General features: G+C 41.5%; 1 protein-coding gene across 1 annotated transcript in view; it reads left to right on the plus strand.

Annotated features, from left to right (window-relative positions):
- TMEM255B (transmembrane protein 255B) overlaps nt 1-17,735 on the plus strand; it is an 84,257-nt gene that overhangs the window by 25,887 nt on the left and 40,635 nt on the right. The window contains exon 4 of the mRNA XM_075081932.1: nt 12,435-12,524. Within this exon, the coding sequence (XP_074938033.1) occupies nt 12,435-12,524 (90 nt within the window). The remainder of the gene's footprint in view (nt 1-12,434; nt 12,525-17,735) is intronic.

Raw genomic sequence — 17,735 nt, forward strand, 5'->3', positions numbered from 1 at the left:
CTCTTCTCTGCCTAGTTCCTTATGGATTGGCATTTCATGTCATGTATCTATAGGTCTATGCTTTCAGATTTTACCAGAGCAGATTTATCACCTAGTCATGCAAATACTTTTTTATACGTAAATATTATAATACATAAATGTACTATGATATTAGAACCATATAATATATAACATGTAATAAATGTTCACATATACATATGTATTTACAGCTGACATGTGCTGGCAAATACCTGGCATAATGACAAAAAAGTCTATGCCACTATGCCACTGACATTGTCTTTATTGTGCAAAGTGCTTTTTGCCCTCTTTATAGATGCCATCTGCCAAGATGTTTTCGCTAGTAAAGCTGTAATGAGAAATACAGTCAGGTCTGTAGCAGTCTTTCTGTTCCATCATCAGGGCTGTGTCTGGCTGACATACCTAGAGAGATGCCACCAAGTATGTCCAGCTACAGCCTAGCACAGTAGTTCTTTCGCTCTCATACAACCCTATGCTGGTCTGTTGGTTGTATCAGTCCTAGGTCTTGCCCACCCAAGGTCCCCTAGCTTGTGACCCAACACAGCATTAGCTCAGTCTCAGATAACACGTTTTCACTGTTACCATTACTAGAAAGAAACAGAAAATGGATTAAAAAGGGAAAAATTTAGCAAAAGGAAGACTTTGGCTTCTATTTGGAGAGCTTTCTTGGCAACCAGAATGGCTTCAGTTTGCTCTGGAAGCTTAAATTCTATAAAAACAGAAGGAAGATACATATCTTTATACATATATATATATCTATAGATATATGTGTATGAATATATGCATGCACCAGCACAGCCTATTTTTGACACTCCAGTGTTTAAAGGCTGGCGCTGTTCTTTTGAGTCAGAGCCTCAAGCCAGCAATTCAGTTTAAATCCTCCCATTTTATTAAGTAAAGTCTTTGGGATGTGGTTCCTTTAAAACCTGTGCTTGGAAACAGCACACAGAACTAAGTGCATAATGGGACACTTTTTAGCTGCCAGTTTGTTTTCTTGTGCTGTTTATGTAATGAAAGCATTAGTGTCACACAGCTGAAAACAAAAGTAAACTTTATGACCCATGAAATTTGTTTGTGGAACAATAAATAAATCGATTACTCTCCCTAGCAAGCAGGAGCAGGGGATAAAGAGTCTTGATAAGGAATCTGAGAGAAGTGCTCATGTGTGCAAGGTGCAGAAGGTGAGGTGGGGTGTGCCCTATGAAAAGGACAGGCATTTTCCAATTCTCTTTTTGAAGAATGAGATCAAATTAAATGGGTGAGTATCCCTGTTGGCCAGAAAGAATCTTCTGCTCTCTGCAGGTATAACTTTACTACATGAAAGCTTGTAATTTAATTGTAATGCATTTCTGATAAAGAGTATGTGTGAAACCAATGCAGTTGCTGTAATGTGAAAAGATGCTAACACACTTTGGTGTAAAAAAAGTTCCTGCCACTAAAACAGTGTCAGCTGTAGTAGTCTTGATCTATGTCAGTTCCACCATTTTTTACCAGGAAGCATACACTTTGATGGCACATCGTGTGCTATTTATTTCTGGTTTATTGTTCTCATACTGCTCTGAACAGCTGCCTCTGTTTAAGTGATGAAATGAGCTTGTTCCATTTGAATCAATAAAAGAGCATCCATGAAAGGAAGTATGTGATGGATTCCCCTAAAGTCAGCACTGCTGATCAGTGAATCTCAATTTATGTTTCACTTTCGTCCCCTTTCTTTTTAATGCTGTATTTAGTTTTTGCTTCTTGACTGTATTTGCTACTCTTAAATCTGTAATAATTTTTAACCATTCTTAGATAAGTGCTTTTGCTGATGTTTGCAAAGGGCAATTCTTACCCATTTGAAGTGCTTATTGGACTAAGGCTTGCTTAGGCTGGGTCCAAAACCATTAACATTTGTCCAGCTGTGAAATCCAGCTGGTTATTTTTTCTTCTCTGTATAATATCACTCCATCTTTATCAAATCCCAGGCATCCTTCTCTCTTTCTACATTATTCCCCTCCCTCCCTTGCAAGCCAGGCAAGTGACTGAAGGAAAGGACTGAAGTAAAGAGAAAGCAAGTATCAGGGCAGCCAACATCAAGGGGATGAAAGAAGTATTGACAAGATGTTGGTTTTGGCAGCACAGATACTTCCTTTTTTAGGCTCCTTCTATAGCCAGTGGGAAAAAAAAAAGATATGATTGGAAGGTAATTCATCCCATTCTACAGTAGGTGTAGAGGGTATCTGGAAGTGTCTGGCTCTCCGTTGACTAGAGAGGAGTGCAGATAACCACCTGAGACAAATACCTATATTTTAAGTAGCTGGACTTATGTATGATGAAACCTGCCCCTCAGGAGAGTTTACTTAGCAGCTTCACCACATTAAAAAACCCACTCTTGGTACTACCCAGCAGCGTGGATAGGAAATACTGCTTCACTTTGATGGAGCACTGCAACGTTTCCCTTTCAGAAATACATATTGAGGCTTCACTCCCTTTTACTTCTACTGAGCAGAACCTAGCTGATTCCTGAATACAGGCCCATCTGCTTTGTGAAGGCATGCTCTTCCCATTTTTGGTATCCCCCAGTCTATACTTATATCTGCACAAATTAATCAAGTCAAATGCTCCACTAATTTTGGTCTCAAAAGTAATCTGGAATCAGTTTGTGTGATTTGCCATAGAGTATGGCAACACACCCCTATGAAATGAAAAGCTAAAAATCATACAGACATGAAAAGATGGAAGTGAATGAAAAAGTACATTGCCAAAAGACAGCTCCTGAAACAAAATAATAATCTGGGGGTGACAACTCTGACAGTAACTTTGGAATAGGGAGACAAGGACTCACAAAACCAGGAGAAGATGGTAGAGAGCAGAGTTGCCTTTAAAAGCACCCTACATCTGAACTGCCCTTGGCAAGCCTCAGTGCCCCCCTACCTACTAGTAAGATGAAACAAGGGGAAGGGATTAATCATGTAGCCAGTACCCTATCTGATGGGCTGAAAGAAAAGTAGAGCAGCTATTTAAACAAATCTCTTTAAAAGCAGCTAAAACATGGGTGGAGCAGAGCATATGTATTACACCTGCTCAAACAAGAGAGGGTCAATGATTAGGGTGGTTGTTTCAGCTCAGACTAGGAGAAGATACAGCAGTGCTGTTTGAATGAGCTGAGATGTGATGCTGCAAGAAGGAAATCCGTAACTGTCTGTTAACGGCTACTGGGATATGAACAGGGGTCCGCAGATACTGTGGGGGCTTTAATGAGCATTGATAATAAAATTAACCCTGCCCCAGGAAATTTTAAAAAAGGGACTGTTTTACGTTGCCTTCTGTTTCTTGTCTTGGAAAATGTTCAGTACAGTTCAGTCTTTCTTCCAACATTGTTTTAGCAATATCTGCTGGACTCCAGTAGCTGCAACTCTCCCAGACTCCCAGGGGACCTGACAGTGCATCATCACTAGTGACAATTTTAACTGAATCAAGACAAGCATTTACTCATCAGTGAATGAATTATCTTGAATTTAATATGTGTTCATTTACACGTATATCAGATTCATTCTAGGATACTAGTGTAGCAGTGACTCCAGTTTTGACGTCTAAGTGCACAGAAACTGCCTGGTATAGGTTATTTCATTCAGTAGGTAGGTCATTATAGTGAAGATTTGCTCATAAAACAATTTGAAATAATTTCCTGGCTGTTTTAGGTCTGGTTTTGTAGCTAATATTAGATTATGAGAGAAGAAAGAATATATTAATCAGGTAACCCTTCCCAATAACTTTGTTTCATGTTTCATAATGGCTATTGATTTAATTCCTGGCATTCTTACATTGCTTGAAGATAAAAATACAGGAAAATTAATCTTTATTTTTTATAGCATCTTTCACAGAAACTATATCTCCAAATGCTTTACCAGGTTAAAAGGAAAGATAGGATAAATCACAGAAAGAGTAGGGCAAAGTGGATTGGTATAAATTAAGGATTAATGCACAAGAGAGCATTTCCAGAGGGTGAAGTCAACTGAGAGACCTAGACCGGGGAACTATCAGAGTTAACATACATGGTTTTTATTTGGACAGCAAAATGTTAAGGCAAAATGTTTCCATGCCACTTTTCTAGATGAAGAGTTGCAAAAGAGTTAAGCTGCTGTAATCAACACCTGTGAGGACAGCACAGCCGCTGCTAGCTGTCAGGAGCGGGGGAAGGAGGATGGGAGAGATGCTGTATGCGTGGGTGCCTGGGGAAGCCTTGTGGGAAGCTTAACAGCAAGGGTACTAAGGAGCAGTTTTGAACCATGGGTTTTCAAGTCCTAAAGAGAAATGGCAAGCAAAGATGGCTGCTTGGGAGTGGCTGATTCATATAGGGTGGTACCATTATGTCCCTATTGGACAAGGCAGTATGTAAATAGGCCATAAAGGAAACTTTCACAATTCTGAAATAAAAACAAGAATTTAAAACTAATAGAGGCAGGGAGAGAGTAATGAACATGCTGATGGATGCAGAAGTAATAATAGATGGACACTTCTGGAATAGGCTGCTGGATTGTAAAAGCTATTAAGAAAACCAAAAGTGATGGAGGAAGAAGTTGAGATGCGTTTTTTGTTTAGTTTCAAAACAAAAATATTTGTTTTGAAAAGGTGTAGCGAAGTGAGACTGAACCAAAGCCAGTTAAACATTTAGTTAGTCACAGCTTGTAGGGAAATTTGCTAGGAAGAAATCATTGAGCATGTATGGAGATATCCATAGTAGAGTATCTGCAGCAGAGAATCCAGTGCTAATACTAGGAACAGAAAGAAAAGCAGAGAGCATCAGTACTGCCCATTGACTCAGGAGAGTGTATTTGTAAATGTGCACTGACAGCTATGCAGTATTATGCATTTAGGGAGAAGGCTATATGGACACCTGCTAATTTGCAGAGTTCCCTCAGGCCTCAGGTACTGAGAGGAGCGTGCAGCAGACCAGAAGATGGCTAGTCACCATCTCATGCTTCCCACCATGCAGTGTGGCACTGCTGCCTCCCCCCACCCATGACAGCCTGGGCGCTGGCTGTTGTGTCATGTTGGGTTGCTCAGCTCTGCCCGCTGAGAGATGTCACAGAGCTTGGAGAGATAATGGCCTGTGTGGCAGCCAGTGCATGCTATATCATTATGTACATTCCTCCATGGGAGCTCGGCTGTGAGCCACCTTGTGTCGTGGGACCCAGCACACCTATCACGCAGCCCTGGGCGTGTGTCGATAAGCTCAGATGCTAATTTCCCCCAATTCTATAACTGTCATGGCAAATGGCACAAATAAAGTTCCAGGTAGCTCAAGAAGTCTGTTTACCTGACCAGTAAAGAAACAGCCCCTGTCCTAAAGATCTCCGTGCATGTCTGGAGGAGCTGGAGTAAGCGGACTCAGATGCCTGTGCTCCCTTTCTTGTCTTACTGAGCTGTGCTGCGTAAGCCCTCTCGGGCTGGGGGAGAGCTGGGACTGTTAAGTTGCCCTGTTGCATTTCCTGACCACAGATACTTCTGTGGTCCCTTGTGAGCAGCCTAATTGATGAACTATCTGCAAAAGCTTAGCATCGCCACCACTGGAAGACAAAAAGAGAAAGCAATATGCATTAACTATGCCTACATATGATATAAATTAGCTGTGAGTTTCTAAGGTGTAACAAAAGATATTGTGAATTCTATCCTTCACCATTCTGCCCTTCATGATATGGGTCAAGAAAAAAAGAAATTCTCTGAATGAAAATGCTGCCTTTATTTTGAAAGTGGATTTCGATCTTGTTTTTTCTCCTTGGCATAATAATTGATACCTCTCATGGTTTCTGTATTCTTTCCCAACATTTGTTTATCTAAATAATTCTGCCCTTTTATGCATGTGAGGTTGCTTACATTTCTCATGGGACCTCTCCCCTGCCTGTGTTACACCAACTGGCCTTTTCATATTGCTTTTTTTCTTAATTATCCCTGACAATGCTGAAAAATGGGAAACTTATTCACAGGCAGTGAAACAAGTGTCTCCTTGACCACAAACAATAAAATAACCCCAGTCTTTATCATTTGTTCATTACAGCTAAAGCCTAGCTTTTATTTTGATAATCCCTAGGAGTGCAAATTACATTAAATAGATTAGACAATATAACTGTTGCTGCCAGCACTTCTATCTCCCTCCCTTCTGTCTTGGCCACATGGTCCCACCCTCTCACTTCCACTGGGTCTAATGCTCATCTCTCCTTACAGTTATCTGATTTAACTCATTTGGGGGGACCGATAGTTTTCTGCCTAGTGGGTGTATTTCCCTGCCTCGCTGTGGGTTTGGCCAAGCACAGGAGCTGGTATGCAGGGATGCACCCCTTTGGGGGAAAGAGCAGGAGAAAGGACTGGACAGCAGGGACCAAACTAAGGACAGGAGAGCAAGACACCATTTCAGATGGCAGTGGGCAGTCACATAGGCTCAGGTCTTTGCCCTGCGGTGCTATTAGCAACAGTGAGAGGGAAGAAAACCTGAATCAAAGATCTGTGTTGTTGCTGATAATATTCAACAATGTATGGCTGGACTTGCTGAATCCAACAGTGATGATACCGTTGAAAGGCTGTAGGTTTCTAATTTGGTCACTTGATCTAAACACAAGACTTTATCCAAATACCTTACAACATCATGTGTGCAGCATCTCTGTCTGAAGGCCTTCCTGGTAATATAGGTATCTGCTGCAGGCATTGGCTACGTTATTCGGTGTATTACATTCAGGAGCAAGTTATCTGTTTATGCACGGGTTCCCAGTCGTCGTCTTCCTTAGCTGTACCAAAGCCAGTGCTCTTAAAACCGAGAGCATTTATTGTTTACTTTTTCTTCGCTCTTTCATTTGGAAGCCAGCTTAGGAAATAGTTCTTCAGGCGCAGGTTGGCCAGTTATAAAAGTCTTTCATCGTTATGAATTCGTGTCATTGTAACTAGTGCTATACTGGAATTGGCATTAATGAATAACGAACATGACATAATCCTGTCACCTGCACTGTGACAACCTTCCAGCAGAGCCTCAAGTACAGCCGTGCTATTACTGAAGAACCAGCCTTTGTAAAGAATAGGTTGGCAGGCCATAAATTGTAAAGCACATTACCTGGTGTAGTGAGAAACCTCCTAATTAGCCCAGTTGTGAAAACTGACATAGTAGGAGCCTTGCCTGAGCTTAATTTTCATCACAGCAGCAAAACTTCTGTCTCAAGGGCAGGGGAAAAAAGTGGCCATGGTGGGAGGGGAAGGGGCCACACAGGAGAGGGCTTTCAAATTAGAGAAAATGAACTCACAATTGAAAGTACTCTTATGCATCCCACTTCACGGGCAGCATTTAGTTAATAGTAGCATCAGAAATGCAATCCAATGAGTTTGTCTTCGTATCGTGTGCTATTAATCTACAGCCCTGCTGAGGTGCCGTGATAACAGATGCAGCTCCTGGTTGAGATTGCACCAGGTGTGGGAAGTCATCCTCTGTTTTGGATTTGTGACATAGTTTTTGTAAACTTCTGCTCTTACATCCTCATCCTCAGCATACTGAAAAAATGCAGCGGATTTATCTGAGCCTATACTATGTTTAGAGCTTGGAGACAGGGAAACCAAACCAGTAAAAAGGCCCAGAGAATTAAATTGTATTTTGGGGGATGTAATGTTAGGGGCAGCCTGCAACAAACTACCCCATGCATTTCTTTTCCAAATATATTTGCTTGAATCTGTGTGGGAATAAAAAGGGCTTTACAAACCTGTGGCATAACATTTACACAGCCTTTTGCAAAGCCTTCACCTTCCAATACAAAAGGTATTGGATGACAGTGTTTCTCAATTTACATTGATGAGGGTAGTTGAAATTCTTCCTCTGTCTGGAAGAAAATCCCAGGGAGACTTGATCAGCACAACGCTTGGAGACATCAGAGGCTGTGCAATGTGAAAATATCCATTTAGCATGAACGAAGTGAGTCTGTTTGATGTAATGTTACTTATATCTGATACCAAGGTAATTTAGAAAACAAAAATTCATGCATTTTCCAAAGTCACAGATCTACTTAGTCTAAATTGAGAGAAGGAGGCATCTCACACAGCACCTGGTACCAGAATTGACTGTCACTGTCTAAGCGGTTGTGCTTTTTGACTGAAGACAGGTAAGGGCTAAATTAGAGCCATGGGGAAACCAGGTATGTGCGAGAACAGAGACCTGGAGCCTAGCAAGCCTCATAGAGGTGTTTCACAGGGATGTTGGAAACAGCCAACAAGGTTCCCACCTGTAGCAAGCAGATGCTTATGTGTGGGGACCTGAGGTGTGGTGATTATGTGAGAACGTGGCTGCAGCCAGGGTGGTCATGTCAAACTCTCTGTTGGGTCTGGTCTGTGGCCAACTCTGAACTCCAAAACCATGCCTGGGAATCATTGTGGGAGACTGTCAGTTGTAAAGTACATGTGCCAGGTGCATTTCTGACAGCTGAATAGAGTCCGTGACCAACTTCCACGGCGTGGGTGTCCCCTGGCTCTGTTGCCTTCACTAGGCTCTCTTGCACGGGAGGGTGACACAGTGCAGCCAGTGGTGCTATACGCCTGCTGAAGGACAAGGGGCTGTTTAAGACAGGTGAATTCTGCAATAAAATGCGTGCCTCTTCCAAACGAAGGCAGCATGCAAGAATTTAGCAGTCCAGCCTTTCACTAGGTTTGCATTTTTGAGTGGTTTTGTATTTGTGTGACATGACTGAAGATAACAGCTCTCCAGTTAATACTATGTGCAAAAGTCCCTCATTCTTACTGCTCATTTGCTCTGCTTTTGCTAAAACACCTCTGTTAAACAACTGGCTTCTGCTTTTGATTGTTAGGCACACACAGTACAGTTTTCACTGTTTAATAACTGGCTTCATGGTTCCCTTGTAAATAACCAAACTACTGTATTCTGTACCAGAACCAGGAGTAAACACGTTCTGATAGTAACAGCTGTAGAAGAGCCTGGCTGCAGAGCAATGGAACAGCAAGAGCAAAACTCTTTCTTGAATAACTGTTAAAATATGTTGTTATAAATAATGAATAGTTTTCCTGACAAAACATACTGCTATTAAAAATGTAGATGAGATGATGTGATGGATCAGTATTTTTTTAAAAGTGCTATTTCTTTAACCTATTAGTAAAAATTCTCTATGTTTAAATGAACTGCACTGCTTTTCTTTCTTGACAGTGCTAGGCTCGTGAACTCACAACTCCAGCAATCACCTGCCACTCAGGAAAATTAACTTTTGAATTTACAACAGCTCTTCATTTGGCTGTATTGGCTGCAATTTTTAGCAGTAATTAATTTTGTACTTTATGTGTTTCTCACATTCTTAATAAGCAATGGGAGGTTTGAGAGAGAATGTAAATCTGTAATTTTATTTTAAGGATTTCTTTGCGTCATTCTTGTATTATTACTCCTTTTATCATTCTAATACATAGAGAAGTAAATTTAAGTCATAAGAAACCCTAAGTGTCACTTTCTTCCACTTCAGCATTGTAATGAATATTACTTCAGTCAAGAAATGGTCCTCTTCCTTTCAAAGGGACCACTCACTGAAATAGTTGCTAGTAGGCATGGATAAGAACAGCAGACTGGCTGACAGCCTTTGACTTGCAAGGAACTCCATGAATGGGTAGATGCTCACCAACATGACTGAGGAGTGAAAAGCCAAGTCCATAGCTCCTGTCTATACTATCATTTACTGTGCACCTTTATATGCGGTCTCTTATAGCTATACGGTGAAACGGACTGGCCAGCGTACTCATTAGGTGATTTAAGCTATCTCCATGAGTGGGAAATGTTGGTTTGGGGGTTGTAGATCATCAATAAGTTGCTCATGTGTGAAATGAAAAGCCACCTTGAGGTCAGCTTCCAGTAAATTCGTCCTGAGCTCAGGCAATTTGGAAACACCTGGCTAAGCCCACTAATTATTTGATTGACTGCTATGACTTGAAAAACAAGATAGAGGTATCAGGCAATAATGACTTGAACTGAACTTTTGAATGCTGCTGGTTTTTCAAATAAAAAGGTCAGGGTCTGTAGCAAATGCAGCTGCCACAGAGTAGCACAGGTCACTGGTCTGCAGTGATAATAGCTCTCCATAAGGAGCCCACAACCATCTTGATCTGATGAGTTGCATGCCAAAATCTTTAGACAAACAGATTCAGGAGACATGACCCGCCATACTGGGGAACTGGGGGATGGCAGAGGTTGAAGGGCAATGCAGCCAACAGTGCTTTCCTAAGGTTTCTGCCTCCTTACAGCAGGATGGATCAGGCTGCAGCGGGGGATGCAGCAGGTTCCCATGATCAGCCAGTTCCGTCAGCCTCAGCCACTTCCATGTGCCCCTTTCCTCCCCATGCTGAGGATTCGGATCACACAGCAATCCCTGTGGCAGTGCTGGCTCACCTCTGATTATGTGATCTAAGAGCCATGACCTAATGAGAGATTAAAAGAGTGTATCAGAAAGCATTTGAAAGCTGTGATTCTTCTGCTTTAAAGTTGTACTTTTTGCTGGTTCCCTGAGAGCTCTTATTTCCAAATGTTTGATATTGCTTTCATTTGTGTGTCCAATGCTGTGGGCTTATAAGGCTGTAATTTCTTACCTGCCCAATATGCATGTTTTTGAGGCGGTCACTAATGCTGTGTCCTCTGTTGACACTATTGACGTTGTACTGTTCTTAGCCTAAGATAAAGAGTCCATTTTTCAAGTGGGTTTGTGATGCCTTACAAATTTTGCACATGTGAAAACAGTATTTAGGTAATGCGGATATGAATTTTGTATAGGCAAAAGGGATATATGAACTGTATGGATGTAATTTTGGAAATCTATACCTGAGCATTTCTGAAATACATGCTGCGAAGGAGCAATTAATGACAGGTAAATAACAAAGAGATTCCAAATTCTTAACTGAAACCGTGGTCCATGTGCTCTATCAATTAAGGATGCCGTTCTGTCAATTTTCAAGGAAATTTTTTAATCTGTTGCAGTTATTTACTATAACTTAATACTGTTGTAAACTAAAATTAAGCTATTATATAGGATGTTTCTGAGGGTTCCTCTTGTGACATCATGTCAGAAATGCCAGAGAGATGAGAGATGTACATCAAATTATATTAGAAACACAGCTAGAGAGTGCATGCTAGGTTCACCTTATATCCTGCAGGTACCCACTCATCCAAACTCGAGGTGCAGAGTCCTCAAAATCACAAAACCCTCTAATCTCAGTGAGGAAGCAGTGACAGCACCTCTCCCTCATCTGACGGTGTTGGGGCTGATGAGCCCAAGGGGAGCACCTTGCCAGGCGTACACAGGGTTTCTCTTTCAGGACTCACTTCATCTCACCTCGCTCACAGCACTACATCCTTCAGATGCCCTCAAAACAAGTCAGTGCCATCACAAGAGTGTGTGCCAGCAGCACACTGACTGGTCTCTGATGGAGATGCATACCAGTGCTCAGCCTTTCCGAGTCCTGTTGCTCTCTTCAGAGTAAATTGGGCCTTGAGCTTGCAGTATCTGGGATTGCGCTAGCCCTGCAGCTGTTGCTAGAGCTGCAGTGGTAGTCATCCTCTGAGATAAAGCAAGTTCGGCTAGCAGGGGACTCGGCATGCCCAACCTGCACAGCCTTTTCCCCTGAGCCCTCCATACTACTACCACTCGTGCTAGAGCAGTGCTGTAGCGTTACACCATCCACAGTCCCGTTGATAAAGAATTAATAATGCTTAATGAATGAAGCATCTTGGGAGGTAAAATGAGATCTGAACCTATGGCTGGTAGGCTGTCAAAGAGACTGCTGTCTGCTCTGCAGCTGGGGATGTGTACTGAGCCCTGCTGTGCTCTGCCATGCCCACTCTGAGACTGAGGGGCAGGCTGGGAGCCCAGTAAGGGCAGGGGCCAAAGCAGCACACCCCAGCCATTCCAGAGGTACCAGTCCTATGAGTCTCTGATTTTTTGTGGCATAGGTATCACAAGCTATCTGGCATGATAAAAGCTTTCTGAGAATTCATGGGCTAGTTATTAACTTACTACAATGTCTTTATCTGTATGTGTGAACTACTACCACTCTAGTAAAGCTCTAGAGACTGATGTGAGCCAACAGGAACATGGCTTTTTGCCATGCTCCCTGTGGACACCACTGCTGTTTTACTAAATAAGTTGATTTAGAATAAATCACCAGTGAATTTAATAACTCTTATAGATGACCTAATTTTCTCTAGAAAGATTTAAGCTTTCCTAGTAAACTTGATGGTATGTCAACCTAGCATCAAGGATTTCTGCCTTTTTTCTTCTGCCTGTCTGGCATCCTGCCACACTGATCTAAAGTGAGTTACAGCAGGGGGAAACGCCATTTAAGAATACTAGAAAAATTAGTGAAATTGTTTTACTTAAAGAATTCTATTGAAAACATTAATCAATCTGTTTTTCTCTTCTCAGTTAGTAGCCTCCATCGTGTTTATCAGCTTTGGCGTGGTAGCAGCGTTCTGTTGTGCAATAGTTGATGGAGTGTTTGCAGCACGACATATAGTAAGTACAGTAATTTTCTGTCATCTTTCATTTTTGATTACTTATGTCATTTCTAGAATGAAAGCGTTTTCTTTTGGTTTATGTCTAGCAGCATATTAGTTTTTCTGAGAGTTCTTTTTGCTGGAGAAATGTCTTTTAGCAAAAAATCAACAGGAAAGCCCATCATGCCAATACCTGGAGATGGTGCCAACTGCTTATTCATCTCTCAAGGAGTTCCAAATACAGAGGTGATGTAAAATGATGTAATGACAGGCATGCTAAAATGCATACCTGCTTAGGAAAGAAAACACACTTCAGCACCATCAGCATTTGTTTCCTTTTGCACAAAGGCTTTGTGGGCACAGTAAGGATTTGGAATGCACCAGACGGTGATGAGCACCAGAAGTCTCGATGGGATCTTTAGAGGGAAGTGGATTGCAACAGCACAAAGGGAACATTTTGTTGGAGCAAAGACAGCAGAGGAAATGGCAGGCTTTGATTAGAGGTAGTGTGAAGGGGGAACCTACTGAGTGACAAACAACCCAAAATTCACCATCTGCCTGTCATCAAAAGGTGGGTGGGTCACTTAACCAGACTGACTAGTATTTCCAGTGGGTCTTCAAAACCCAGTCCTCCTTCTTCCCCCAAACCTATTGCCATCTCTGCTTCAAAAGAACATTTATAGGCATTTACAGTACTGTAGCAGCAGTAGCGTTACTAGTAGTTCATTACTGTCTGTGAGTGCCTAGGAGTCTTTCTCATGACCTTCTTGTGTAAGCGCTAGACAAACTTAGAACAAAGGGTTTTTTTTATTTTGGCTCACAGAGTTCAAATTAAAATACTAGACAAAAAGGATCGATAGAAGAACAGGACAAACTGGGTTGTGGGGTCATATGAATTTGCCAGTTGACATGTTAGATATGTGTTTGCTGTTCTATCTTTTGTGATAGAATGCCTAAAAATCAATCTAAATCCAACGTTTTAGCTGAGCTTTGATTTCCCAAAGCATCAGGAAATAATTAGTTATATATTTTAATAGATGCTAGAACTCAGATGTAGTGTGCTGCATAATACAGCAAGTATGATGGTATATGACCCCTTCACTGCTATGAAATATCATGGGCCTGTTCATCTTTATGCTTATGTTCATTGAGGGGCTGCGTAACATCACTGACATCAGTTAATTTTTGGTTAGCAAATGCATCAGAATAACAAGGCTTTGGATCACTTGGAGCACAAAACTGTAAACCGCTTTCTTTTTTACTGTTATTGAAGAGGACTTTAAACCAAATGTGGGCTTCAGAACCTCACACATGCATTGCACAAGGAAGGAGACATCTATTGGTATAAACAGCCGAGTTGTGCAATTTGAGCATGAATAAACAATGGTTTGTAATCACGTTTTGTGCTAAACAGACCCTGCATTTACTCAGATTTGCCCTGCTGTTGGTCTGGATGACACCTAGTATAACTGTCTCTGACTAGCATGAGCCCAGGGAGCTTTTCCATGGGAGCTACTTGGAAGAGGAGAGGAGCAGATTCCTATTTAGGTTTTCTGCTCCTGAAAATTCAGTGGTTGTGCCCCAGACAACCATTGCTACTTACTCAAATACTGGACCTGTCTCCTAATTTCCCAGGAGCCATACTTATTTTTGTCCTGCTTAGATGTGACCATTAGAAAGTGTTCAGATGGCACTTGTACAGTCTTACACCTTTTAACTGCAATGCAGCCATGCAGCCACAGCCCCCCCACTGCTGAGGTTAGACATGATCTCACCTTCTCTGAGGCGAGTTACTGTGTCAGAGGGCAGTGTGTAATGCCCCATCTCAAACACAGAGACAGGCATCGCCCCTGTCATCTTTCTACCTGTTCCCTTTGTCAGTTTGCACTCTTGGCTTTAAGTTTCTTTCACATACATTACTTAGCTGTTCTAGAAACAACACTGCTTCCCATCTAAATCAAACAACAATATCGTATTCGAATATTATTGTACCCTTTTATCTGAAGAAACAAGATTTCATATGTAATACCTAGAGTTTATATTCACCTCCTCTTTATTGCAGCACAAATAGCTGCATGTTTGATGTGTCATTATGGACTAAAAGTGATTCAGCTCGTTGCAGTGCTTTCTGGGGAGAGAGTGTGCCAGTGAGTTGTCATAGAAGAGCACGAAGGCACAAACTCATTGCACTCAACCAAGAAAGCATCTTACAATCTTGGGTCCAGTTCTGTACCTGGTTAAGTCAGTGACTGGATATGACTGCATAATCTGTGCAGAGCTGGAGGCTAGAAGGGGCTGGTCACCATCCAGCCATCCCTCAGAGTGCTGGAGATGTGCGACCTAATGACAAGAACGTACTTCAGTCATGACATGGCATACTTCATGGAAATCCTTTTCCAGCTGTTTATGCTTGGGCCAAGTTTTATCACATCTGTCTCTTCTGGTCTCCTTCACATATTACAGAACAAAAAAATGCTTAGTAATACTTTTTGTGGGAAAATTTGCACATCAACATGGTCACACTCACTTCACCTCATTTTCGTCCTGTGTCTCATAAGGAGCTTAATAGGATCAGGTGAAATAAAGGTTTACATCACCTAATTTCTCTGACTAACACACCTCAGGAAATCTGTAGGGGTGGTAGTTCAAGTATGCTCCCAATATGATTTACAGGAACTGTGGAGCCTTATCAAAAGAAGGTGTGTCATGCAGGCTACAGTGTCACTGCCACTGCATTACATCCCCTTTGCATCACAGCTAATTTCCTTCAGGGAGAGCACTAACACCATGTTCAGTCCATTCCCCATAGGCCAATACCAGCCGTTTTCAGAAATGTGTTGTGCTGTTGCTACTTTGGCCCCTGCCTTATAAGGGATAACTGCTGGAGAATGGGACTAAACTGTCCTTCGTTCAGGGAAAGGACAAACTTATGGCCTGTCAGAGCAGGTGCCCAGGTCTACACTGAAGCCATAAAGTTTTCATGAGGAGAAGTTGGGCGGTGTTCACTTTTCTGTCTCTAGTGTCAGGCTGCTGATACCAAGGCTCCAGGTCCTTTTTCTCCTGGAGGGGGAAGTACTAGCTGAAGCCAGGCAGGCTTCAGATTGACAACAAATACAACATCCTCCTTCACATCAGTTTGGAATAAGAAATGTCTCCTGGTTTTCCTTTTATTTTTAACTTAATTCAAGTTGGTAGCGATGTGAAGAAGGCAAATTACATTATTATAGATTTTTCTTAGTGTGTGCCTACTGTTGAATGGAGACTATTACTGTTGCACATTTTTTTTCTGCTCTTGCAAGACTGTGGCTAGAATAATAAAGTACTGTCTCTGCTTTATTTTCTTCCCAAGAAGGCATAAAATTGACAAAAATTCTTCCAGGAAAAGGATGTATTTTAGAAAAGAGATATTTAAATTATTTAAGACTCATTTAAAAACACTTTGCTTAATGGAAAGCTCTAGAGCACAGTACTTATAAAATTAAGAACACTAAAGGAAAAGTAGCTTGATTTAAAGTAGCAGTAGCTTATTTTAAAAATAATGCAAATGTAATTTACTGTGTAAAGTTAATTTCACCATTGGTCCCTTCAGCTGCACTTTTCACCTTCAAAAAAAAAAAAAAAGAAAGGAGCCAGAATCACATGAAACAAAACAAAGCTGGAATTCATGTACAGTGATGTTATTTCAGAAAAATAATGTGATCATAGGAATCAATTATCCGAATTTGTGTTTGCTTGAGATGTTTTGCTATTTAGCAGATGAGAATAGCCCAGTTGTGCAACAGCTAATGGAGATCATTTAACAGCCTCCTCTCAGGACACATGGAGACCCCCTGTCCCACCTCACACACATTCATACCTATTACCCTCCTATCCATGACTGCAAGCCTTGGCCACATAATCCTTAGCTTTGCAGGTATCCCCCAGGACAGAACCAAAAATAGCCAGCAGCAAGAAATACAGTTATGAAGTGAGGACATTGCCTGCAAGAGCTTCCTTAGAAGGTTAGGAAGACGACAGGTAGCAAAAGCATGGGCAGGTATTTTAAGCTGTGGAGACAAATGCTTTGCATCATCCTTTCACTTGGCCAGCTGGGATTCATGGAACATTGGTACTGACACATGGCCAGTTGCATTCTCCTGAAGTATGTGATAACAAGAGACTCTGACGTGCCTGAAAGCTCTAGGAGAAACCAAGGGCTCAGGCAGAGGAAGTCCTCTCTGCTTGACTATAAGAACTGCTTTTTGATCTTGTTGAGTGGAATTCACAGATCGCATCTGGACAGATTTATTAAAGGAGATTCACTAAAAAGAAAAAGCAGAGCTGAAGAGCTTGGGATAGTGCCAATGAGAACACGAGAAATTGCAGTGAAGGGCTCACTGCAATTTCATACCAGTGAAATTGCAGCTTGGGATGGTTGCCATAATCCTTTCTCTATGGACCTTTTTTGCTTTGTCTTCTCTGTTACAATTCTTCAAGTAGTTCAATACAGCAATAAATATACCCCTAAGCCTTCCTTTCTCCTCACTGAATAAGCCCAGTTCCTTCAACCCATCCTGGTACATCCTGTTCCTCATTCTTCTGATCATTTAGCAGCCCCCTGCTGGTCATATTGTAGTTTGTCGAGGTCTTCCTTACATTGGAGAGGGGTTAAAATTGGACACCACACTGAGATGTGGCCTCAGGAGCATTCAGCAAAAAGGAATAATCACTTCCTCCAGCCTTCTGGTGCTGGTTTGCTCATGCAGCCCCGTACACAGTTGACCATCACTTTTGCAAAAACACCCTGCTTGTCCACAAACACATCCATTTTTTTCTTTGCCAAGCTGCTACCTAGTCAGCTTGAACTGTAGCCTGGGGTTTTTCCAGCCCAGATGCAGAATTTTACATTAATGCTGTAGAAAACTAACAGATACAGTCAAAGAATTTGGATTCACATTCAACTATTTTTAAAGATGCACTAGATTTCTAAATTTCTATAACCAACATAAATTAATTGCCATTTCATTACCATTTTTGGCTTTCTTTTAAGCATGAACTGGGCTGAATTTTCTGTGTTTATAAAGCTTTGATAATGACCCTTACATACCTCATCATTGATTACGGCTACGGTCTCTTAGCTGAAGTTCTATTTTAATGCAGTTTATGGTCAGGCATGAACTTGCTTTGAAAGGAAGGGATTTTCAAAAGACTCTGATTTTATGTGGTGCAATGAAGTGACAGTATAAATATA

Source organism: Phalacrocorax aristotelis, chromosome 1 (assembly GCF_949628215.1).
Source record: "Phalacrocorax aristotelis chromosome 1, bGulAri2.1, whole genome shotgun sequence".
Classification (NCBI taxonomy): domain Eukaryota; kingdom Metazoa; phylum Chordata; class Aves; order Suliformes; family Phalacrocoracidae; genus Phalacrocorax; species Phalacrocorax aristotelis.